Here is a 27344-nt window from a genome sequence, read left to right as displayed (position 1 = left end):
AGCATACTCATAATCCATTTAAAGCCTTACATCTCAATAAGGTCTCCCCACAGGTGCCCCATCTCCAGTCATTACATTTTGCAGAACTGAAGCCCTTCCTGGTAAGAGTATCCTTTTATTCCTCTTGCTAATCTTGTTGCTCTTCTCTACACCCATTACAACAGATTCAAGTCCTTTCTAAAATGAGACCCCCAGACCTATATGCAGTACTCAAGATGTTGCCTGACCATTGCCTTATACAATGGGATAATCACCTCCATGGTAATATACCATGCTGAACCAAGCCTAAGCTCCCACAGAGGATATATATATATATATATATAGACTGGATGGGGGTATGCATTTGGTTAAAGAATATAAAACAAAACACCCAATATGTGAAAATTTTAAATTTTTCAAAGCAAAATCAATTGTAACTGATATCAAAAACTATTTAAAAAAAAAAAAAAGAGCACAAGTTTGCTAACGTGTGTGTTTATTACAATTTTTTTAATACAAAGTAAATTTGAATATGGCAGACAGTTTTTTTTTTTTAACATTGGTTGACCCTAACTGAGAAGTTAGCTGCTGACATACAGAAAGTAGGTGAATATAAAATCATCTAAAAACTGCCAGAAACTAACAACTGCAGAAAGAGTTATAAAACTCCTAATTCCAAAACTCAACCAGCAGACTAACTAATATGACCAGAAATACAAAAGCTGAATATGTAAGATTTTAAATATGAAATATCTTACAAATTGAGGATGCTGGAAAAAAAAAAAAAAGTTTAAGATTTAGACCTAAATAGATGTCAGATGAACTGACGAGACTAGCGGCAGAGAAGAAAAATGAATGGCAAGATTGTAAATTATCAGGGACACAGAAATCTATAGTAAGTATAAACTAGTCTCACAGTATAGTCTTAATCTGCCTTGGCAAATTAAGAGGTCTTGTGATAAGATCACAGAGAAAAAAGTAGCAAAAACAGTCTTCATTGATACCAATGAGGCAAAGTTACAAGGGTAACTCAAAAAGTTAACTACCACTGTTGTATGAAGCTCTGTTGTAATGAAGAAACAACAGAGCATCCTACCCCCTTTTCCCCCTTTGTATATCCCCTTGCATTCAATACATGTCCTTCATTTTGAAGACAAAGAGGAAATAATTGGAGGGGGGGGGGATCCTTGTTCTGGTCCCCAAAAAAGACATTTATGGTTTTTGATATCATCATCACTTGAACATCAATGGCACACGTGTTTTTTCAGACTTCTGAAGAGGAAATTATCACATTGAAGATCAGGTCCAAACTGTAGGGTGGTTAACTTTTGGAATCCACAATCCCTCAGAGCGGCATGTGCTTTATGGAACTTGTGTACAGGAATATTGTCATGAAGTAACAAGACAACTCATGTTAATTTCTCTTTTCTCTGTTCCTTTATGGCTCCTTCTTAAACTTTTCAGAACTGTAGCATAGGTATCTCTAGTGATTGTTTACTTATGTTGCATGTATCAAAAGAACTCTTTCCCCATCCAAAAAGATGACCATGAATCTTTCCAATGGAAGATTGAATCCTGAATTTTTTTTTTTTTTTTTTGGTAGTGGTGATCCATAATTTTTCCATTACATGTATTGCCAGTTACAATGCTTGAAAGAAACCCTTGTAAATCTACTCATGCATGTGTAAATTTTCTTCACAAATTTGAGATTTGCAATGTTTCTGAAGCAGTGTGGGGAAATTCTTGGCACACTGACCTTTTGACATATCCAAGTATTCATGGAGAATGGTCAGTAGTGATACCACAGAAATATTACATTCTCTGCCAGATATATTAAAGTATACACTTTAATATATCTGTCCTACATAACCAGGTCTTTATTTTTTGGCACATCCGAAATACTCTTTTGTTGGTTGTTCTGAACAGGATCATCTGTTATGGATTTAACTTCACTTAAATAGCTTAGACCTAAATTTTACCTGGTATTCAGAAGGGGCATTATCACCACATACAGCTTCATGCATTCATGTATAAATTTTGATCTATTCCATTCTTTTGTCAAAAATTTAATGATAGCCCAATTCTCTGAATTCAAGACATCCATGTTTTACTTTGGGTTAGCCACTTTAAATCTCTTCTGTTCTTGTGAATTGAAACTGTACAAATAAGATACAATTGTTTGTAACAGTATGTTAAATCTACAATTTTTATATATATATAAATATAGACAAATGTTTATATTCAGTGTATATGGAAGGGATGCCAACCTATCAATTCTAATTACCATGGAAAAATTGTGAAGGCCTGTAAGGTGAAGGAGATAACCTGAAATAAATTTATTAATATAAAAATAATAACGATGATACCTAAAATAGTGGGTCCTGGGCTTTAACTACTTCTTCAAAGGGTGGGCAGGCAAAACTATAGAAGCCACCACAATAAGCAGGGTCTCTATTTCCATTATGATGTATACGTGTGAAATGTATAAAAAAAATCATAGTCGACCCAACAGAGACCAAAAAGAAAGGAATAAAATACTAAAAAAAAAAGCCAATAAAACTTTATTAAAGCAAAAGAAGAATAATTTTTTTTTAAATGAAAAAGACCAATACATTAAAATTAAAAAAGTAACTGTAGATTACAGGATAAAGTCAGGTTAAAGCCAAATTACTGTGCGTTTGGACCGGAATCTGTGAAATAGCTGCGTGTGGTGTTTACCAAGCAACATTGGAGACCCAAGGAAGAAAGCCGATAGATCTCTGTCCAGAAATGCCTCATATGTTTAAGTCAGTATAAGTCAGTTTAAGTCTTCTGATACTGACTTAAACATGCGAAGCATTTGTCCAGACATCTGTCCAGGGTTGTTTGTTATTTTTGGAGCATTAGCAACTAAGGCCATATTGCTCAGAGGATATGCAGTGGTCATTCCCTGACCTTTCCGCATCCTCCGTATTTGGTGGTCAAGGGCTCGAACCCCGGTCTAATCAAGAAGCGTGTGCTATGCACTGCTGCTCCTGTCCACCCAGCTACGGAGGCGCCCATCTGTCCAGGGACCAGCTATGGTACGGGTTTAGCAACCCCAGACTACCTGAGCACAACTATATTACTCTTCTTCAAAATGCTTTCTACTATCCTTAATTATTACATTTTATTTCTCGTGCACAATTAGGCTGGCCGAAAGCAATATCAAGATGCTATTCCTCTACTATTATTTCTTTCTTTTTTCTTTTGATACAAAGTTTAGTGTCTTTCTACACTACTTTGTCAGTCATAGTCTCCCTTTGCTGGCACTTTGCCTCATTTGTTTATTTACTTACTTCTTCCCCATAACACGGGACAGTTCACTTTGATGACTCCACTTCTTCATCCTCACACGTGGTTACTTCAACTGATATAAACATTCTGGACAGAGATCTATCTGCTTTCTTCTTTGGGTCTCCAATGTTGCTTGGTAAACACCACACAGCTATTTCACCGATTCCGGTCCAAACACACAGTAAGTTGGCTTTAACCTGTAATCTACAGTTACTTTTTTAATTTTTGTAATGTGTTGGTCTTTTTCATTAAAAAAAAAAAAAAAAAAAAAAACTTCTTTTTGCTTTAGTTTTATTAGCTTTTTTTTTTTTTTTTTTTAAATATTTTATTGCTTTCTTTTTGGTCTCTGTCGGGTCGGCTATGATTTATACACTTTGCACGTATACATCATAACAGAAACAGAGACCCTGCTTATTGTGGTGGCTTCTACAGTTTTGGCTGCTGACCCTTTGAAGAAGTAGTTCAAGCCCTAGGACCCACTACTTTAGGTAACATCGTTATCATTTTTATATTAATCAATTTATTTCAGGTTATCTCCTTCACCTTACAGGCCTTCACAATTTTTCCATGGTAATTAGAATTTATAGGTCAGCATCCCTTCCCTATACACTGAATATAAACATTTGTCTATTTCATTATGGTTGCCAGAGTTTCTCTACTGTAACTAGTAGTACCCAGGATCCATGACACAGTTTAATAATTTTGTTTTAATACTTTTCTTGCTTACTTTGTCATTCAGTAATCTGATTATTTTTATCAATATTTTAGTTTAGTATAAACTCATTGCTTATTTATAAGCAATGAGCTTCTACAGAAGCCTGTGGATTCTCATTCCCACATGACCAGAGGGAAATCAAAAAGATAGAATGGCAATCTCATCGGATAGCCTTGCAAACCATAAGCCAGGAGTTTAATGCAACAAGGTGTTGAGGTCTGAATGAACATACTAGATATGGCAATCTACAGCTTGTTTTCATAGGAGAGGTGGTAGAACATAAGCTAAACATCACCTGCAATCAGCAGCTTGCTTTGAGTGATGGAATGAATACCGTGACTGATCCACTGAGGAATGGAAATTAGTTCTGAAGAGCAACAAACCTCATTACACCCTATTCTGTTCAGATCAGCAGGTGTGGAGGACTCCTGCTGCATTCTGCTGCCAGAGCACATAATACCAAAAATGAAGTTCAGAAGAGGCAGGGTTATGGTGCAGGACTATTTCTTGTTGTATGACCTAGAAATCTCTAATGATTATGCAGGAACCATAAACACTGATGCCTCCTCTTTTATTTATTTTTTTACAATTCTATGCTTTCTATGATGTAGCAGTTCTTTGGTACAGACCATGTTTGTTTCAACAGAATAATGCCTTATGACATGCCGGTAGTGTTATTTGACAACAGTTTCAAAACTATACACTCAAGTGCTATAACTATTTAACTCAAAACTATATATTCAAGGTGCTTCTGTACCTTCTGGAATCATTCCTATAGGCTTTCTTCTGGAATTTTTAATAGTTCCTGTGCCATGTTCTCGATAATTTCCTCAATTGTTGCAAATCTGTCACTTTTTGGGGAGTGCTTTAAGCTTGGGAAACAATCACAGGTTGCGAAATCCAATGAGTATGGTGAATATGCGACCACAATGATGGCACACTGGCAGAATTTAGTGCTTGACACTAAATTATTGAATGGCAGTAGCAAGTGGGCATGGGCATATTTGCCACTCGCTTCCATTCCAATTCCCTGAAGCTCACCTTTCTGCCATTTTCTCCAAACAGCATCACAAAATTGCCATAGAACTGTTTTGAAGTACTATTGATTCACTCTTTTACCATTTGGGACGAATTCATAATGAAAAATTCCCTTCAAGTCACAAAATATGATAAGTGAGATTTCATTTACTTTTTGGGGGCCCTTGGGGAAGACTGAGTTTTCCACTGAGGACTGGGCCTACATATCCAGGTCATAGCCACACCCATGATTTGCCACTAGTAATAATGGAAGAAACAAAGTGTGGGTTTAACCTGTAATCTACAGAAAAAAAAAACTTTTTGCTTTAGTTTTATTGGCTTTTTTTTTTTTTTTTTTAAATATTTTATTGCTTTCTTTTGGTCTCTGTCAGGTTGGCTATGATTTATACATTTTGCACGTATACATCATAACAGAAACAGAGACCCTGCTTATCGTAGCAATATTGAAGATCTTGGGATGCAAGAACTTGCTGCTCTCTGTGATCATCAGTGGAGATGTGATGCACAAACCCAACTGAAATGCATTGCATTCACAAATCTCAAGTTAAAATTGACTAACATGTCCCATAAGAAACACCAAGTTCACAAGCAACTTTATATATAATTAATGCCAATCACTCCTGTTCAGATCACACACACACAAGCAATTGAATCGCTGGTTTCTGAAGATGAAGGGAAGCCAGAGTGAGGACCATCTTTGATGGACAAGCTCTTTAAATTTTGCAAACCACTGAAAAGTCTTTCAACGACTCTAGCACCTTATTGGAATGCTGTTTTGGGCAATATGTTTCTGCTGCACTTTTCCCTAATTAGAAACAAATTTTATGCAAATTCACTGCTCAGTAAAACAACTCATTTTAAAATGTGATGAAACAAAAAACACTTTCTATTCAACATGAAAACTAATTTAGACTGATTGCCAATAAATAGCTGATGGCCATACTCCAATATACGGTGTCCCCTTGTAATTGGCTGTCAGAATGGGGGAAAGCAGTGATTGACAGGTTTTGATCCCGCCTACTGACTGCGTCCCCTCTTCGTTTCACGTGGATGTCACGTGACACGTCACTGGAGCGCTAAATGCGAAATTCGCTGCGTATATTCTTTCTTTTGAATGTTGGTTTTTAGTGCGTACGGTGCTGAGCTGCTACTTCTTGCTTTTTTGGTTATTGCCTCGTAGTTTTCAGTTTGTCGTTATCCCGTTCCATCCTGCTGGTAAACTGTTTCTTGCTGCTGTGAGGTGAGTTTAGTTTGTCTATGTTGCTGTTTTGTGCTTATGCAAAGAGCAATTTTATTGTTCGTTGCGCACGTGTTAATTGACTTTCGTTTCTGTTTAGCTAGAAAAGGTTATGTTTTCATGCGACTTCGGGAAGGATTCAAGCAAAAACCAGTCGTTGGACGAAAAAAAAAGATGTATATTGGGAATTACGTTTTTAATTGTCTTTCGTTTGTATTTAATTAAAAATGGTAGGTTACCTTTTTGCGGGACTTCGCCAGTTATTTGTCGAAAATTGGTCGTTTGCTGCGTCTCATTATATTTTTTTTTCGTTTTGAAGAACGAAATTAGTGTGTTTAATTTGCAATTATTTTGGCTGCTGCTCCGAAAAAATTACTGTTGCCTATAATTTCGTTATTTTTCGGTTCCGCCATACTGTTATGTCGCGTGACATTCACCATGTGCAGTTGTCGAGAAGAAGAGGGGGAACGCAGTGAGTGGCCGAAGTTACGAACCGTACATCACTGCTTTCCCCCTCTTCTTCTCGACGTAATTGTCAAAGGGGCACCGTGTTCTGGAGTTTTACCTAGCTGATCTATATGTTATGTCTAAAATGAACACATTGACACAATTCCAAAATACAAAGTCAGTCCCCAAACTTTTAATCACACCTTGTATGCACGATATTTATTTAAGTATATTTGAAAATGACTTTATTTAAGGCAATATCCTCAGGTTACAAAGAAGTGAACTAATGTATAGGTTTGTGCTATAGCATCATGTTTATTCATAGCTAACCACTAAATAGTTACAAAATTGGCATCATTTAAGTATATCTCATATTGTGAATTCCTTCACATCAAGTTTTAATGTAAAAGATTTATTTAAAATTAATAAAAAATCTCTGTCAAGAAAAAATATGAATTTAAGTCATTCAAAATGTCATACTTACGTCCAATTCTGGAAAATCAGGACCTAATGTGTAGACTATTGGAGGCAAAAGCTGTTTGGCATCAACTGTAAAATCAATTAAACATTTAGATGATCAAGTACCAATTAAATTAGACATTAATTTTTTTTTAGGTATCTATCAATTATGACTGATTGTAAAGTTACAACTATATGCTGGTATTCTAGTATTTATTAAACTCAAATGTATCAAATTAAAGTAATTAAAACTAATAACATTAATAGCAATAATGGAATTTGTCTGTGATTGTATTAGAGGTGAGATTAACACTTCACTTGCTGAGAGTGACACCATCAGTGTGGAGGCATTACAGAATAGCACTGCAAGCAGTTATGATAGTGGTAGTAGTAAAGGAAATTTAATGAAAGTGATGTGATAGGAGAATTGGGATACAATAATGGGCTTAAAATGTATCTAGGTGTAATTGTAATGGTAAATTAATAACAGCTATCCAAAGAATAACATCATATTTTTAACTGGAAACTTAAAGGAAGCTTAGAAGAGGGAACAGTTCACTAACATGCTGGCCTCTATTAACGCGATTAATTCGTCCCGCGAGCGTATTGCGCAAAACGGAAATGCATTAATCGAATATAATGATCAATAGGAAAAATTATAATTGGTCCTTGACCTTCTGGAATGTCCATAAAAAATTTAAAAAATACCTTTTAAATAACTTTTTAACTGTATACAATGTAAAAGACAATGAAAATAATTATGGAATTAAATGTTTATTGCATAAAACAGTGGTTCCCAAACTGCGAGCCGCGGAATATTTTAAATTTTCGAGGGAAACACAGCGATACTCACCATCTGTCGGACACCACGCGAACTACTATCTCGAGGTAGTTCAGTTTCAGCATTTTTTATTAAGTTGTTTGGACCTAACTACTAAAAGGAACTGTTAGGTATTTCTTTTGGTCTGGGTGCACCTTGAAAAAATTACTGAGACACTAAGGGTGCCGTGAACAGAGAAAGTTTGGGAACCTCTGACATAAAATACACAATGAAGAAATGCCTGTTGTGGAAATATTTGAACAGTGTTGACTTTCTCTTTTCATCAACCAATTTCCGATAGCCAACAACAATCTTTTCTGGGCCCTTGCGAAATAAATATCGCAGAAAACCTCAAACCTTTTGTTTGAGGTTCTCTGTGATACGAAAGACTTCATCTAATTCTTTTACCGTTATCTCCTTCGCGGTAACATTTTCATCTGGCTCATTTAAAAATTTGAATTTTTATGCAAGTGTGCATTGACTTTATTAGCAGGAGACAAACAAGTAACACGTCTTCTTCCAATGGTTGATGGAACACACCGAGGCGGGCAGCAGGCAAACTTGTTTATTGACCGTACAACTCGCAGAAAGCTTAACACGTGATTCAAATCTTTTTCAACTATCGCATAAAAAAAAAAAGTAAATAAATAAAGATCGCGTTAACTGGAAATTTGCCTCGTGTAAAGTGAAAAGTGGTATAATTTTTCAAATAGCATTAACTGAAAATCGCATTAATCGAACTCGTGTTATGCGAGGCCTGGCCGTACTATATATATATATATATAGTCAAGAATAATGATATAGAGAAGCTATATGATATGGGAGGAAAATTAAGTTTAAAATTAGATAAGTCTGAATTACAATAACATAACTTATGGATCAGGGACACTGCTATAGCAAAACATACCCTACAGCCATAATGTATACATGTATATATAAAATATTGTAGATAGAACATGTTAACAAGCTTTATGTAAAAATTAAAACTGATGAATATACGGTATACCCTGGGAGCGATATATGTTGTGAAATAAAGCGGGTTGAAATGAACAGGAAAATAAAACTATAAGATTTGCACCGATTGAAACAATACCAAATAAATTTTGAAAAAATTTAAGATTTTGAAAAACTTGAAAGATTTTGAACGAACGATCAAGGTGGAAATAACATTGCAGTGTCTTTCATAATTTTTGTGTTTCATCAAAGATCATCCACCTAAACAATGAAAAAGACAGCAATGCTCTTACTTCTGTTTCCGACATGCTCTGTATGCATAGGTACACGTGCGAAAAGACACTTGGTAATTTACAAAGTTAATAATAAATTTTAAAATTTTGAATATAATTATACTAAATTTGATTTAATGTTAGTGTGCTAATAGAGGCATTGCATGGATGACCTTACCGTTGACGTTAAGGTCATATATTAGCACACTAACGTTAAATCAAATTTAGTATAATTATATTCAAAATTTTAAAATTTATTATTAACTAATAGAGGCATTGCATGGATGACCTTACCGTTGACGTTAAGGTCATATATTAGCACACTAACGTTAAATCAAATTTAGTATAATTATATTCAAAATTTTAAAATTTATTATTAACTTTGTAAATTACCAAGTGTCTTTTCGCACGTGTATCTATGCATAAAGAGCATGTCGGAAACAGAAGTAAGAGCATTGCTGTCTTTTTCATTATTTTGGTGGATGACCTCTGATGAAGACAAAAATTATGAAAGACACTGCAATGTTATTTCCACCTTGATCATTTGTTCAAAACCTTTCAAGTTTTTTCAAAATCTTTCAAGTTTTTTCAAAATTTATTTGGTATTGTTTCAATCGGTGCAAATCTTATCGTTTTATTTTCCTGTTCATTTCACCCCCCTTTATTTCACAACATATATCGCTCCCAGGGTATACCGTATATTCATCAGTTTTAATTTTTACATAAAGCTCGTTAACATGTTCTACCTACAATATTTTATATATAAATTATATATATATATATATAAAGGACTGACTTATTAGCTAGCTACTCGATGAGTTTATATATTAAAAGTAAGCTATCTTATTAATATAATATAAGATAATTTCATATATAATATAAAATTTTAAAATTACAAACTTGAAAATAACATTAATTTTGTATTAAACGTTTGTTTGTTTGTTTGTTTGGTTGGTTTTATTGGCGCATTAGCTACTAAGGCTATAATGCACCAAACTAAAGTCATATATAAAAAATGCAATGTTCACTGACCTAATTACTTAGGCCAGCATGTCAGTATATAAAGTAACAAAGGTATAAAATGTAGAAAAGATAAATCAATAAAGAAATAACATAACATGTAAATATTAAATACAAGTAAAAAGCCTTATTGATTTAAAATAACTAAAAATAGCAGACACATGGTCATTGTCGGATAACATCTGACTGAGTGTATACGGCTCAGTCAGATGATTAAAAACGCTAGAACGGACATTGCTAAAATCTGGACAGTCGATTAAAAGGTGTCTAATCGATAAAATTGTGCCACAAGACTCACACATAGGAGGGTCATCAGCCCTCAGCAGAAAGGAATGTGTCAAATGACTATGTCCTATGCGGGTCCGGGCAAGAACAACTTCCTCCTTACGATTCCTGCGCAGACTAGACTGCCACGGTTCAATAACAGGCTTTATACGATATAATTTATTCGCAGTCTGTCTATTCCACGAATCCTGCCATTGGGAATGTACCTTTTGATGTACTATTTGCCTGTAGTCTGTATAGGGGACTAACAGGCAGCGGTTATTATTGGGAATTGCTGATTTGGCTGCGGCGTCAGCCAAATCATTTCCCCTAATCCCAATGTGGCTGGGAATCCAGCAGAAGCGGATGTCATATTCGCGTTCATGGAGAACGTGAATCTTCTGCTGAATGCTAGACAGGACTGGGTGAGGATTATACCTCACAGATATTAAAGCCTGTAACATGCTAAGAGAGTCGGTATATAAAATGAACCGTTGGTATTGGCATTTACTAATGTGTTCCAAGGCTAACTCTACAGCGTGCAGCTCTGCAGTAAATATGCTGCAATCAGAGGGAATCTGCTCTGATATAGTGCTGTCTGTGAAGACAGCAGCAGATCCCACATATGATTCTGACTTCGAACCGTCTGTGTAGACTGGCGCGAAGTCGGAATATTCAGTTCGGTGTGCTGAATGAAGCTGCAGGTAGACACATGATGGCGTGTCCGACTTTCCCCAGTTTCTAAGCGACAAGTCGCATGCCGGGACACGAGCATGCCAGGGTGGAAAGGGTTGCTTTGATGTTTGGGCAACCTTGTCTACCTTGATATTAAGTTCTTTGAGTAGCTCTTGGAAACGAACACCAAAAGGACGATTGGCAGTCTTACGAGTATTGTATAAATTTTCCCATCGTGGCTCAAAAACGAATGGCCACGTAGGATGGTCTGGCAGGGATTGCAGTTTTAAAGCATACTTTAAAGACAACTGCTTACATCGAAGCGATAACGGTGGTTCGTTTGCTTCGACGTATAAGCTCTGGACAGGAGATGTGCGATATGCTCCAGTAGCAATACGTAGGGCCTGATGATGGACGGGGTCCAGCCATCGCAGGACACTGTCTCTGGCTGAGGAATATACCTGGGACCCATAATCTAATTTGGATCGCACAAGTGCACGGTAAAGCCGTAGAAGGGTGCATCGGTCTGCACCCCAAGATAAGGAGGAGAGCGAGCGGAGCATATTAAGGGCTCTTGTGCACTTTGTGCGGAGTTGACGAATGTGATCCAAAAAGGTCAATTTTTTATCGAATATGAGTCCCAAGAATTTTGTGTTCGCTGCTACTGGAATAGCATTTTGTCCGAGCCTTAATTCAGGTTCAGGATGAAGATTACGCTTGCGACAAAAGTGTACGCAAACGGTCTTCTCCGGCGAGAACCTGAAGCCATTAGCAAGTGCCCAGGAACTTAGACTATCAATGGCTTTCTGCAGTTGTCGTTCAATAACCCTCATGTTGCACGACTGGCAAAAAATGCTAAAGTCGTCAACATAGAGGGCACTGTTTACAGTTGGAGGAAGTTGTTTTGTGATGGAATTTATTTTTATGGCAAAAAGCGTGACACTTAATACTGACCCTTGTGGTACTCCCTCCTCTTGGCTAAAGGAGCGAGAGAGTGAGGATCCCACACGAACTTGGAACGATCGATTGGCTAAAAAGTTTTGAATAAAAAAGGGCAGGTGCCCTCTTAGGCCTAGGCTATGTAAATCTTTTAAAATGCCAAATCTCCAAGTTGTGTCATACGCTTTCTCCATGTCAAAGAACACCGACACCAAGTGTTCGCGTTTTAGGAAAGCATCCCGGATGGATGCTTCCAATCTAATAAGGTGGTCCAAAGTGGACCGGTTCCTTCGGAAGCCGCACTGGATGTTGGAGAGAAGGTCATTTGATTCTAAATACCATATTAAACGAGAATTGACCATTCTCTCCAGGATTTTGCACAGACAGCTAGTCAGAGCAATAGGACGATAGTTGGTGGTGGCTTTTGGATCCTTTCCTGGCTTAGGAAAGGCAAGAACGATTGCCTTTCGCCAGGAGTCCGGAAACTGCCCTTCAGTAAAGATTCTGTTATACAGAAGGAGCAGACAATCCATAGATTTTGGTGAAAGATGTTTAATCATTTCATAATGGATGCCATCTGGTCCAACAGCACTTGCTTTGGAAAGAGCGAGGGCTCTTTTCAGTTCCTCTATAGTGAATGCCCCGTTGTAGGGATAGAGGCCCTTGGTCTTAAAATTAAGTGCTTGTTTTTCCATTTTATCTTTCAGGACCAGGAACTCTGGGGAGTAGAAGGATGTTGCGGAGATGTTAGAGAATGTTTCCCCAAGAGCATTGGCTATTGCAGTTGGATCTGCAATAGCGCATCCATTATAATCTAGGATTGAAGAAGGGTGGGATGTATATTTCCCCTTCATTTTCCGGATTTTATCCCAGACTACCTTAGAGTTGGTAGACTGGTTAATAGATGATGTAAAACGGATCCACGATTCCTTTTGACTCTGACGACGGATGTAGCGTGCTTTGGCTCGTGCATGTTTGAAGGCTATAAGGTTGTTCGTGGTAGGATATCGGCGAAATATCCCCGACGCTTTGTTTTGAGCCTTTTTTGCTGCTGTGCATTGTGAATTCCACCAAGGTTTAGGAAATGGTGGAAACCGGGCTGATGTTTTTGGGACAGCATTAGCAGCTGCTTGGACAGTGATTTCTGTGATGTACTTTACTGCGTCATTGATAGGCTCTTGACTGACTGTACTAAGATCAAAATTTGCCTGATGTTGAAAGGCAGTCCAGTCAGCCTGATCAATTTTCCACCGTGGTAACCTGAAAGGAAGACATGGTCTCCCACTGTGTAGCAGGGTTATCACGGGGAAGTGATCGCTACCGTATGGATTCTCCTCCACTTCCCAAGTGAGTGAAGGGAGTAGAGAAGGGGAGCAGATAGAGAGATCAATGGCAGAAAAAGTACGGGTAGGCGTGTGGAAGAAGGTGTTTGTTCCAGTATTTAGAAGGGAAAGGTCATTGTCATTGAGCATACGCTCTATGACTCGTCCCCTTCCGTTGATGTTAGCACTACCCCACAGGGTGTTATGTCCGTTAAAATCCCCGAGAATTAAGAAAGGGGGAGGCAGCTGCGTTAGATCATCAAGGTCTGCCTGGGTGATGTCAGTTCCAGGCGGCAAATAGATAGAGCAGACGGTTAATAAAAATCCCACCGTAAGGCGAATTGCGACGGCTTCTATGCTAGTTGTAATTGGCAAGGGCTGCACTGGGGTCTGGTTACCCACAAGGATAGCCACTCCCCCATGTACAGAACCCTCCGCAATTCTATCCTTACGAAAAATTGTGGTGTTATGCATCGTGGGATCGTCATTTGCCTTTAGGTATGTCTCCTGCAAGCAAAAGCAAACTGGCTCGTGCTTTTGCAGGAGGGCCTTGATGTCATCAATGTTTCGCCGGAATCCACGACAATTCCATTGTAGGAATTTAGCCATTATTTTGGCTTGGTGGGTCCATCAGGCGGCTTCCGAGGTGCTGAGGGCTTACTTTTATCAGTCTTGGATTTGTCCTTTTTGGGGAAGAATGGACGCTGTCCCGTGTCCATTTCCTCCTCCGCAAAGAGTTCCAAGACTGACTCATCGGGTACCTCCTTCTGCTCGACATCCATCTTTTCTTGGGTACTAGGGGGGACTTCCCCTTTCTTATTCTTTTCTTTCATAACTACCTTTGTAATTTGTGGAGCATTAGGAGGTACCGATATAGGAGTGGCAGCTGATTGGTCCTTTTGTGCAGGTTTTTGTGAGCTTAAGAGATACCGCGCGATGGGAGTGAAAGACTCCTTTGGAGGAATGGTCATGTCCGTCTGAGTTCCGACGGAACATCTCCCTGCTACCTTCTGGGCGTAGGTAGGTTTGTTGATATTCAGGGGTTTGACCGATTTCCTTGCCTCCTGGTATGATATATTTAGCTCTGCCTTCAGCCGTTGAATTTCTTTTTCTTCTTTCCACCTCTGGCATGCTCGTGAATAGGCCGGGTGTTCGCCTTCACAGTTAATACAGGTGGGTTTTGCGGCTGAACATGCTGTTGTTTCGTGGTCCTTTGCACCGCATCGAGCGCATGCAAGGACTCCACGGCAGGCCATTTGAGAATGTCCATACTTCTGACATTTAAAACACCGTAAAGGGTTCGGAACGTATGGACGCACTGAACAGTTGATATATCCAGCTTTAATCTCGTCAGGAGGTTTAGGAGAGTTAAAAGTCAGGATAACGCTCCTGGTTTTAACTATTTTTCCATCCCTTCGCGCAGTAATTCTCTTGACGGCAATGACTCCCTGTGGTTTTAATTCGGAGCAGATTTCCTCCTCGTATACGTCGAGAAGGTCCCACTCTGAAATGACACCTCTAGATGAATTGAGTGTTCTGTGTGGTGTCACTGTTATAGGGATTCCTCCGATTGATGTTGTTCGGAGTAGGTGTTCAGATTGCCTGTCATTTGTAGTTTCAATTAAGAGGTCTCCAGAGCGGAGCCTCTTAACTGATTTGGGTGAACCTACTAACCCATCTAACCCTTTCTGTATAAAGAAAGGTGACATTTTTCCAATCGGTTTTTCATTGGTGGAGTGCATGATTAAAAACCGCAGGATAGGACCTGATGGTAATTCAGTCCGCTGCCTCTTTGAAGCAATATTGCTGTCAGTGTCTGTGTTTTCAGATAGGGGCCGGGTTGGGGCCCCTGAAGAAATGAGTTTATCAGGATTCATGGAGTTTATTAAAGTGTTCAGTGCCCGGGCTCCCCACCCACCACGGAGCCCAAAGGGACGCCCACTACCCGGCATGCAATAAATGCGCTCGGGAGTGGGACGCCAGGGCTACCCAGACACTATACCCGCACCGCCGCCAGCCTGAATCCTGTCCCTCGGACCATGAGGGTAGGGGCGTGGCATTGACACGGTTGACCCTCGCAGGCGAACCTACTAGCCGATTGATCCTAGCCGGGCCTTCCAGGACCACCCGTCTTGTCGAAGCAGGGGCCAAAGTGGTGTATTGAAGCTGGGCCCCTCAACCACCAGGATCCCCCTTTCCGAATTTCCACGGGTCGCAGCGCACGGCAAACACGCCGGATTCCATTGATGTAAGCCCGGAACCTAGGCTGTGGGCGTTGGATCCCAGTGATGCTAGTCTGGAAGTCCAGCAGCGTCACTGGGAGGTCCCCTCACCACGTACAGGTGCCCACGTCGAGGGGTTGTATTAAACAGGCCATACACATGTATATATGGTTGAAGCTACTGGAACACTGAAGGTTGCTGTTGTTGTTAGATGCTTTACAGCAAAAGTTGAAAGGCATAATGCATCAAAAAGAAGATTGGAAACAATCAGATGTATCATTTTCATAGGTTAAGAAAATAAATGTCTAGGTGGTTGCCATTATAGGCTGCTAATGTCATGTGATGTACTGTTAGGCAGATCAACAAATAAAACATTAGTTCCATTAGTTCATGTAGCCACTACATATTTCATTTGTTTGTCATTTCATTTCTAGTATAGACTCATTCTTAGTTATTTTTACATTGTTTTTCTTTAATTTAGCATTGGCATACGATGCAAGAAAGCAAGCTTAAGCAGCATCGGCCAAAAGAAAACTCCCATTTCACCCCTCCATTCGTTCCAAATGCCTGTCCACCTCAGCCTCAAATTTATTTAGGCTATCAACTTCCACAACAAAAGATGGAAGTCTGTTCCACCAATCAACTACCTGCTGGCTAAAGGCTACACACACATCTATTCTACAACTGTCTTTCCACAATTTGAATCTGAGCCTTTGAATTGGCATACGATGCAAGAAAGCAAGCTTAAGCAGCATCGGCCAAAAGAAAACTCCCATTTCACCCCTCCATTCGTTCCAAATGCCTGTCCACCTCAGCCTCAAATTTATTTAGGCTATCAACTTCCACAACAAAAGATGGAAGTCTGTTCCACCAATCAACTACCTGCTGGCTAAAGGCTACACACACATCTATTCTACAACTGTCTTTCCACAATTTGAATCTGAGCCCCCCCCCGGTTCTTAATCTGAGCAAGAGGAAGAATCCCATCAGCATTCAGCTTGCTCAACCCATTCAAGGCCTTATACACCTCAATCATATCATCTCACAGGTGCTTACTCTCCAGACACTGCAATTTGCAGAATTTAAGCCTTTCTTGGTAAGAGCACCCTTTGTTCCCCTCACCAATCTTGTTGCCCTTCTTTGTACTCGTTCTAGCAACTCTACATCCTTCCTAAAATAAGGCCACCAGACTTGTACACAGTACTTTAGTTGTAGCCTGACCATTGCCTTGTATAAAGGGATAATCACCTCCCTATCCCTACTAGCAAAATTCCTATATATCATTAACAAGACTCCATGACCTGCCCTGGCAGCCCCTCTGCACTGCTCAGCAAACTTCATATTTGACTGCACAATTATCCCAAGTATTTTTAACTTTCCACTTCCCTGAGTGTAGTACCGCACAGTTGGTACATTTCTCTTCAGTTATTGCTACCCATATGCAGTACTTTGCATATGTCAATGTTAAACTTCAGTTGCCACTTCTCAGCCCATTTGCCCAACTTATCTAGATCCAGTTGGAGTAGCATACTGTCTTTACTGACATTAACAACCCTGCCAACCTTTGTATCATCTGCAAATTTTGAAATTAAACCTGACATACCTTCATCAATATGTTGATAAATATACAAAACAACAATGGGCCCAACATCGAACCCTGGGGAATTTCACTAATAACATTTGTCCACGAAGAGCAGTGTCCACTGATTACCACTCTCTGTCATTGCTCACCCAACCATCCCTTTATCCATTGTAGCAACTTACCCTTAATGCCATACCTCTCCAATTTGTACAGCAGTCTTCCATGTGCAACAGTATCAAAAGCTTTCCTGAAATCTAAGTATATGATATCAAAATTATTTTTGGCATTCAGTTCCTTTGTGACCACATCATAATATCCAATCAAATTGATCAAACAAGACTTCCCTTTAACAAACCCATGCTGTGTCTTTACTATTTATTGTACTGTTGTCTAGATGATACTAAAATGCTTCTTTAACCAGCGATTCCATTATTTTCTCCGGAACACAAGTTAAACTAACAGGTCTATAGTTACCTATCACCTTTTGAACCCCTCTTTGTGAATTGGTGATATATTTGCACACCTCCAGTACTTGGGGACCTCTCCTGAGGCAAAGGAAGTTCTCATAATTATGGCTTGGGGTTTGCTTACTTCATTTGCTGCCTCCTTTAATATAACTGGATAGATCCTATCCACCCCAGCTGCCTTTTTTATGTTTAACTTCAACAATTTCTCCTCCACTTTGCTCTCAGTTATTACAAAATCACTTAGCTCCCTGTTAGAGTTTGATAAACTTCTGGTACTCCCCTCATTGAATAACTCCTCACGTGTGAATTTACATGCAAAATACTCATTCAGTTTATCAGCTACCTGAGCATGATCATCAATAGTCAACCCATCTATGTTAAGTGGTCCAATATGATTCATCCCTTTCTTTCTAGAGTTTACATAAGTAAAGAACTCTGCTTTTTTCTTTGCATCCTTTGCCAAGGATTTCTCGTAATCTGCCTTCGCCTGACTAACCTGCTTTGTGACTTGATTACATACTAGTTTATATCTGCCATAGGCTTCTGTGTTGCCTGATACTTTATATGCATCCCATACATTTTTCTTCTCTGCCATGAGCCTTCAATTCATCTGACATCCATTTGGGCCTAAACCTTTAACAGCATTTCTTAGTTGGAATGAAAAGCCTAGTAGCCTCCAAAATTAAGTCCCTGAAGGTTTCCCATTTAGTATTCAACGTTGGTAACATCATTAGTTGATCTCACCGTACAGAATTTAAAAACAGTCTGAGATACCTGTAGTCACTTTTATGAAAGCAAAAGCCCTTCCCTTTAGCCTTGATGGTAGTTACATCCTTAAGTAATTCCCACATCAGTACATTGTGATCACTGACATCCAGTGGTTCCTTTATTTGCAAATTCTTAATGCATGAATAATCACTGCATTGCTCCCTGTGGTTGCCTCTCGAACATGTTTCTGTAGAAAACACTCATCCAATAAATCCACAAAAGTCTTGTTAGTGTGCAAGTGACCAATCCACAGGTTCCAGTCAATATGTGGAAAGTTAAAATCCCTCATTTTAAGACATTCTGATTTACTGTCCCACTATTTCTCTACACAATTGCTCATTAGGCCTATAACACACCTACTCTCATTTTTCCTTTTCCAGTGCTTATGTCACACCAAACAGACTCAAAATTGGATGCACTTGCTTAGATTTTGTGTTTCTTAAATAACAGCATAACCCTCCTCCCTTCCTGTCCTGTCTATCCTTTCTGTACACATTGTACTCCCCAAATTCCAATTCTGCACTGCTTATGTCTGTGTGACACCACATCTCTGATATCCCAACAATATCTGCTTTGATCTCTTGATTAGCACTTCAAGCTCATCAAATTTATTAATTATACTCCTAGCATTGGTGTACATACTAGGAGTATAGTTATAAGGAAGGCTTCTTTATCCAACTCTCCTAGTCCAATACATGAAATAATAAATTTTAAAAAATAAGATTTTAATAAACTTCATCTTGATGTGTTCCACACCGTCAGCAAGAACGCAACTTAATAGCTTGGGATCACCATTAAGGCCCCAACCCAACCCCAAATCAATAACCACAACGCAACTATTGGTTTAGGAAAACATCATGTCAAAATTTCAAAAATAGTATAAAAACAATTATACAAATACATGAAGGCATATTTCTTCCAACTTAAGTTGGACAAAAACTTTTCAATCAAACGTCTTCACAGGACAGAATGAAACCAAAAAAAAGTGCGCTGAAGCATCTGTATTTAAAAGAATTTTAATCCTCGTGCGTTCATAGGAGCAATCATCCGACATTAAGAAAGGTCTACGAATGTTGATAGAATTTTTACATAATTTTATTTCAAGCATTTCAGCGATAAGTAGCTTACTACAGTAATACCCCGAAGTTACATGATAGGTGGGTCCGACGAAAATCGCATAAGTCGGGGTACAACTTTGCATATAAATACATATAAATTTTGCTTAATTGGGACCAAGGACTAACAAAAACACTAGTTTAGAAGAAAAATATTAATAAAATTGCAGTTCTTTATACATATTAATACAAAATATGTATTAAAAAAACAAATGACTTACGTAAAAAAGTTATTTCGATGTCGATGGCTTCATAAAATCTAACAAATTCGTCTGACGACACAGCGCCTTCTTTTTTTCACGCAGAATTTCTTCGTAGCAAGCTAATAATTTTTTTATTCTTTGCTTTGTAGCTATAACGCGTTCCTCGTTGGAGTCTGTTTTCTAAAATTTTTAAGCCCTTTACAATTGAGCCCTTTTCAATTTTCAACCTGTCAAGTTTGCAATTGTCATGTGCTTTTCGCCGTTGCTTCATTTAGGCCTGTAGCACGTGCAATATCACATGGTCTTTCATTTCGCTCAAAGCGTTTCACAATTTCATATTTTTTCTCTATTGACAGAGGCGGACTGGCCATCAGCCTTACCGGGGAAACCCCGGTGGGCCAGTGTGATTTTGGCCATAAACCATAGTATGAGGCCGCTATAAATTTTCCCAGGTAAGAATTTTCGACCAAGTCCGCCTCTGTTTATCGATAATTGCTTTTCTTTTTCTCTCTGAATTTGCAGTGTCTTCACCAGGACGCTTCCTTTTCACACCTTCTTAATTAAGTATTTTACTCATTTTTAGGGAATAAAGCACAATTACAAAACGAGGAGGCACGCTTGATACGCATAAACAAAGCTGCGCGCATGTAGCAACTGAATAAACAACACCACAAAGGCAGAGATACACTATTAACACCTCACATTTCTGGGGATTACTACCATAAAACAATAAAAATCCAGTTGCGTTTCTGCTAGTGAAATCTATTATAAACTGGTAGTAAACTCTATCTAATTGCATTTGCGATTATACCGATAGCTGGAATTGTGTTGGTTTTTACGTTATTATGGTGAAATGTGTTTCCCCTTCACTGATATAAAAAACATAAAAGCAGCAAAGTTGAATTTTGTTCATCTTTCGCTCTCATTCTCCGCCGTCGCACCTATATCGATAACATATGAAAAACGACCTTGAAGATAGTGGGCGGCAGCGTTGCCAAACGAAAAAATCAAGAACCGCGTAACTCCGAGTTCGCGTAAGTCGGGGTATTACTGTATAATTATGTTGAATATTGATTACTTTTGCTTCATTAAAGAGAAAGAAATGAACTTCATTTACAGCGTGAAATGCTAATTCCGAAGATTTTGCTCTCAATGCTCGCACTGAAGCCTCGTGTTGTTTAATGCAAAAATCCAACACCCCCTTGTGGAACCTACATAGGACAAGTCACAATCTCTACACGAAATGCTATAAGCCAGATCATGTGTTTGTTGCAAGAAAGAATTATTTCGACGTTTTCTTAAAAATGTATGCAAGTCACAATCTCTACACGAAGTGCTATAAGCCAGATCATGTGTTTGTTGCAAGAAAGAATTCTTTCAACGTTTTCTTAAAAATGTATGCAATTTATTTATAGGTTTAGCTATTACTTTCATATCTGTGCCTCTACACAATTCATTCAATTTGTTATACCAATATTCTACATATGGAACTGTAATAAAATGCTTTTTATCTATATTTGTTTTCTGATAGTTATTTGTAGTCTTTTCTTGGGCTATCAGTTTAATTTTATTAATAAATGTGACTGAATAGCCTCTATTAAGGAATCTCTTTGTTAGTTCATTAATTTCAGCCTGCAATCCACTCTGTGTGGTGAAATATTTAAACGCATTTAAATACTGGTTTAGCATGACCGATTTTTTGTAAGTATATGGGGGGTAGCTCTTGTAATGTAATAACATATCCATGTTAGTAGGCTTTCTATAAATACTAAAATTTAATTTATCCCCTTCCCTTGGTAATGTGAAGTTAAGAAAGTTAATAGGTAGAGTATCATCCTTCTGTTTCCAAAGTGAAATTCAGTCTAGTATAAATGTTGTTTAATACTTGTAAAACAGAATTTATGGTAATCTGATTGGTTATAATGAGCACATCATCTAAATATCTATAGTCATACGAGATTTCTGGTATAAATGAATTCAAATAAATATTCTCTATTTTATCTAAGTATAGTTCTGTGATGAGCCCACTAATGCTAAGGCCCGTAGATACGCCAAAAATCTGTCTGAATGTTTTATTTAGGAATAAAATATAATTGGCAGAAATTAATTTTTTCTTTAGGAAGCCTGATATTATTAATATTATTATCATTAAGTAAATCCCAAACAACATCCAATGCGTATGGGACATTTACCTTAGTGGACAAAGATGTTACATCTAGAGAATATAGTTTGTGATCGTTCTTAATTTTTTGGTCTCTTAATCTCATAAAAAGAGACATCATTTTAAATGCTGCATTTTAAAATCTCTAAATGGTTTTATAATAGAATACATGAATGTTGATAAAGACGAGAAGGCTGAGTTCTTGTACGAAACTATTAGGGAAATCGGATTGCCTGGTTTATGTAATTTTATTTGGCCAAAAAGTGTAGGAACATTATAGGTCTGAGAATATTTATTTGAATTCATTTATACCAGAAATCTTGTATTACAGTAGATATCTAGATGATGTGCTTATTATAACCAATCAGATTACCATAAATTTTGTTTTACAAGTATTAAACAACATTCATGCTAGACTGAATTTTACTTTGGAAACAGAGAAGGATGATACGCTATCTATTAACTATCTTAACTTCACATTACAGAGGGAAGAGAATAAATTAAATTTCAGTATTTATAGAAAGCCTACTAACATGGGTATGTCATTACATTACAAGAGCTATCACCCATATGCTTACAAAAAATATGTAAGCCAGTATTTAACTAAACCAGTATTAAATGCTATGAAATATTCCGCCACAGGCCGAAATTAATGAATTGCAAGTCGAAATTAATGAACTAACAAAGAGATTCCTTAATAGAAGCTATCCACTCACCTCTATTAATAAAATTAAACTGATAGCCCAAGGAAAGACAAAAAAATAACTATCAGAAAACAAATATAGATAAAAAGCATTTTATTACAGTTCCATATGTAGAATATTGGTATAACAAATTGAATGACTTGTGCAAAGGCACAGATATGAAAGTAATAGCTAAACCTATAAATAAATTGCATACATTATTAAGAAAAAGTTCAACGAATTCTTCCTTGCAACAAACACATCTGGTTAATAGCATTTTGTGAAAAGACTGACTCATCCTATGTATGGTCCACGAGGGGAGTGTTGGATTTTCACATTAAACAACACGAGGCTTCAGTGCGAGTGTTGAAAGCAAATGCTTCAGAATTAGCATTTCATGCCGTAAACGAAGTTCATTCCTTTCTCTTTGTTGTTGTTGTTTTGGTTTTTAGGAGCATTGGCAACTAAGACCATATTGCTCCGGGGATATGCGGTGGTCATTCCCTAACCTTTCCGCATCCTCCGTATTTGGTGGTGACGTCCTTTCTCTTTAATGAAGCAAAAGTAATCAATATTCAACATAATTATAGTAAGCTACTTATCGTTGAAACGTTTGAAATAAAATTATGTAAAAATTCTATCAACATTCGTAGACCTTTCTTAATATCGGATGATTGGTTCTATGAACGCATGAGGGAAGAGAATTAAAATTCTTTTAAATACAGATGCTTCAGCGCATTTTTTTTTAGTTTCATTCCATCCTGTGAACATGTATGATCGAAAAGTTTTCATCCAACTTAAGGAGGAAGAAATATGCCTTCACATATTTGTTAATTGTTTTTATACTATTTAAAATTTTGACATAATGTTTTCCTATACCGATAGTTGTGTCGTGGTTAATGGTTTTGGGGTCGGGTTGGAGCCTTAATGTTGATCCCAAGCTATTAAGTTGCATTCGTGCTGAAGGTGTGGAACACATTAAGATGAAGTTTATTAAAATCTTAATTTTTTAAAATTTATTATTTCACATGTTGAACTAGGAGAGTTGGATAAGAAGCCTTCCTTATAAAGAAATCAAGGTAATCCCTGTTTAATTAACTAATGCATGGCTAATGTACTTATGCTTTGCTCACATTATAATGCAAGCTGTTTTAATACAATTATCTAGTTGATGATGACTGTCTCATCTGCTTCACTGATAGCAGATGCAAAAAATTGTTTTACATCAGTAGATTATTTCTTGTACTGAATAATTTCATGAACACAGGGGAACTTTTAATCAAACAAATTTTATTAAGCAGCAAACTTAAGTTATATAAGTTTTGAGTAGAATGACAAGGAAATGTCTCAAATATAACATCAAACAGATGAATGATGAAAAAATTAACAGCAGCACACAATGCACACTGCAAAAGAAACATCTTCATTAGTCCTGATTGTGAAGTACAACAGATGAGCAATAACAGATCAAGTGCCCACAGAATTCAATCAGTCTCCACAAAAACAGAAGGGAACTGCACAGGACTGGATACTATGATCAAGCTGCCATGTAAAAACCATTCACAACACTGCCAATACTTGTCTTCATGTCAATTTGGTGCTGGAAACAGTCCACAGACTGCTAGGCAGTGGGTGAATGTAATAGTCTAATGAGTCCACCTTTTTCATGGTAAGTGAGCAAATTAAATATTTAAAAACAGTTGTTTTTTTTCCACACCTTTTTTTTCAAAAAAAAAAAAAAAAAAATCAAAACTCTTATGTTGAAAATTAAAAAAGAAATTTAGACAAAAAATATAAATTTTGTCTAAAACGTTTTGTAGTCTCATTCATTTTTCCAGTTGAAAAGAACATTAAGTGTATGAAATTTCAAACATGTGCATATATTTTTGCTTATTATGTGTACAGATTACTTTAAAAAAATTTAAAAATTCCATACATTTTCAAAATTTATTTTGAATTTTTTGCACCTCACAATACAACAAATTTAAAAAGCTATGCACATTGCTTCGCAGAGTCTACTTCAAGATGCTTATTCCTGTTTTCTTTGGTAATGTCGCGTTTAGTTTCTCAATTTTATTTATGTGAAAAACAACTCATGTAATGATGTTTTGCATGCAAAGTGATAAGGCAAATTTTGTCCTATCACTCATGATAATTTTACTATGATCACTCATTAATTTTTTTTCCACTCATGATAACATCATTACCTGAGTTATAGGCAAAAGCCTCAATGTGTATCAACATTCATGTGAGGTTGGCAACTGAATGTACTGATTCCATATTGTGGAGGCACTTCACAATTTACTTCAACTATTGCACTACTCTAAATAAAAAGTATTCCTACAAAGGAGCAGTATATTACTATTTCTTCCCTTGTAGCAATGCATTTTATTTAGAGTAGTGCAATACTAAGGAAACTCATGGTAAGGTGCCTCCACAATATGAGATTGATAAATTAAGTGGCAAAAAACCAGTTTGTTCACTCTAAATACAAGATGAGGCTATGCCCTACCTGTACAATAACTTTTTTTTTTTTTTGTTATTGTTTAAAGTGAAGCAAATTTGGGCTTTCTCTTTATGTGTCTTTTTATTTATGATTTTAACTTAAAACCTACAAGGCAGTATTAACTTGTCATCCTGTTTTGGATACAAATATTTTTTTAAACAGCTTGCTAGAAACACAATTTTGAACTATGATTTTTCATATGCAACCAGTGTCTTTATTAAGTACACTGCAGTTGATGAAATATGCAAAAACTTCGGAGACGCGAGTCATTTCAACTCAGCAATTTATCAGTCATGATCATTATTGTACATAATTTTTTGATGAACTGAAGGTAGCCAGAAAAACCAGTGAATTTATTTCATAAATTGTTTATAAAACAATTTATACACATATAGAATATTCATATTATGTTTAAAGATAAACAATAAAAAAAAAATAAATAAAAAAAATTACCTTCCCGTTCTTTTTCTCGCCGTAATGTTTCTCTATAAAAGTTCCCCCTGCCAGAACGTAATCCTACAGTGAGAGGGGTACTCACTGGAACAGGCCTTGTAACAAGTACTTCTTGTGTCATTTCAGCAAATCGCATAACATGCTGAAAGTAGACAATTTGCATATAGTAAATCAAGAATCAACAGAAGTATATAAAAAAAAGGAGAAAAATTATTTTATAAATTTTATTTCTTTACTACCTTTGGGACTTCTGTCTTTTAGCAGTAAAAAATACTTTAAAGCTACATTTAATTCTTTAGTACTGCCTTGAACAAATTATGTCATGTTCGATTACATTTTATGAATATTTCTGCCCATGAGATACCGTAAATTCCCTGGATCTAGATCTGGTGAGTTCCCAGGAGAGGAAAGCACATTAATCCCAAGGTTATAGAAAAGATTTTGCACATAAAACATAAGAGGAAAAATTTTAAGAATACATAACAAATCAATAGTGGAATGATGTATTGTAAAAAAAAGATTTTACTTTCTAGAGGTGTGACAAGGTATCAAAATCCATGGTGTGACCAAACAAATCCCTTGTAGATTTCGTAACATTCCTTCTGATAACACCTTCATACTGCACACTATTCTATGAAGAATAGAGTCCATAAGAAAATGGTGCATTTAACTGCATAGTACTGAGAAAATAGTGCATCTAACTGCATGGTGCTCCACCACCCAGTTACCTCTGCACAATAATTTTGCCCTTATTGATAATTTCAGAGCATAGAATTTTCTCTGGGAATGGAAAAATGTGAGCAGTGGAGCATCGCTGCCCACACAAAGTAGACTCTTGTTCTGAAAATAAAACTTTGCCCCACTTTTCTACTATCCATAATAGTACAGTCGGTCCTCGTATAACACGTGCTTACATTACACGAATTCGATCATACACGATTTATAAATAGGGGAACGTTATCTTATATAACACGAACCGAATTCGCTTATGCATGATTCGCCTTTGTGTTTACAAGAAATGGCAGTCGAACGCGAAATCACCCCAACCGAACGCAACACGATAGGAATGAAGAAGATTCTGAAAATGTATTTATGTGTTTTATATCAGTGAAGGGGAAACACATTTCACCATAATAACGTAAAAACCAACACAATTCCAGCCATCGATATAATCGCAAATGCAATTAGGTGGAGTTTACTACCAGTTTATAACAGATTCCACTAGCAGAAACGAAACTGGAAAATTGTTTTTATTGTTTTATGGTAGTAACACCCAGAAATGTGCTTTAATAAAATGTGGGGTGTTAATAGTGTATCTCGCCTTTACGGTGTTGTTTATTCAGTTGCTATACGTGTGCAGCTTTGTTTATGTGTATTAAGCGTGCCTCCTCGTTTTGTAATTGCGCTTTATTCCCTAAAAATTAGTAAAATACTTAAAAGGTGTGAAAAGGAAGTGTCCTGGCGAAGACACTGCAGATTCAGAGAGAGAGGGAAAAAAAAAGCAATATCGATAAACAGAGGTGGACTGGATCAAAAATTCTTACCCTTGAAAATTTATAGTGGCCTCACACCACGGTTTATGGCCAAAATCACACCGGCCTCCGGCCCACCGGGATTTCCCGGGTAAGGCTTATGGCCAGTCCGCCTCTGTCGATAGAGAAAAAAATATGAAATTGTGAAACGCTTTGAGCGAAATGAAAGACCATGTGATATTGCACGTGCTACAGA

The 27344-nt window shown here is 37.3% G+C and overlaps 1 protein-coding gene across 1 annotated transcript in view; it reads right to left on the bottom strand.

Annotated features, from left to right (window-relative positions):
* pav (kinesin family member pavarotti) overlaps positions 1–27344 on the bottom strand; it is a 180591-nt gene that overhangs the window by 65759 nt on the left and 87488 nt on the right. The window contains exon 11 of the mRNA XM_090380638.1: positions 25702–25758. Coding sequence (XP_090236764.1) covers positions 25702–25758 — 57 coding nt within the window. The remainder of the gene's footprint in view (positions 1–25701; positions 25759–27344) is intronic.

The sequence above is a fragment of the Mastigoproctus giganteus genome, chromosome 9, assembly GCF_048544385.1.
Source record: "Mastigoproctus giganteus isolate SK-2022 chromosome 9, ASM4854438v1, whole genome shotgun sequence".
Taxonomy (NCBI): domain Eukaryota; kingdom Metazoa; phylum Arthropoda; class Arachnida; order Uropygi; family Thelyphonidae; genus Mastigoproctus; species Mastigoproctus giganteus.
Note: the sequence above shows the minus strand (reverse complement) of the source record. Positions and strands in the feature narration are given on the sequence as shown.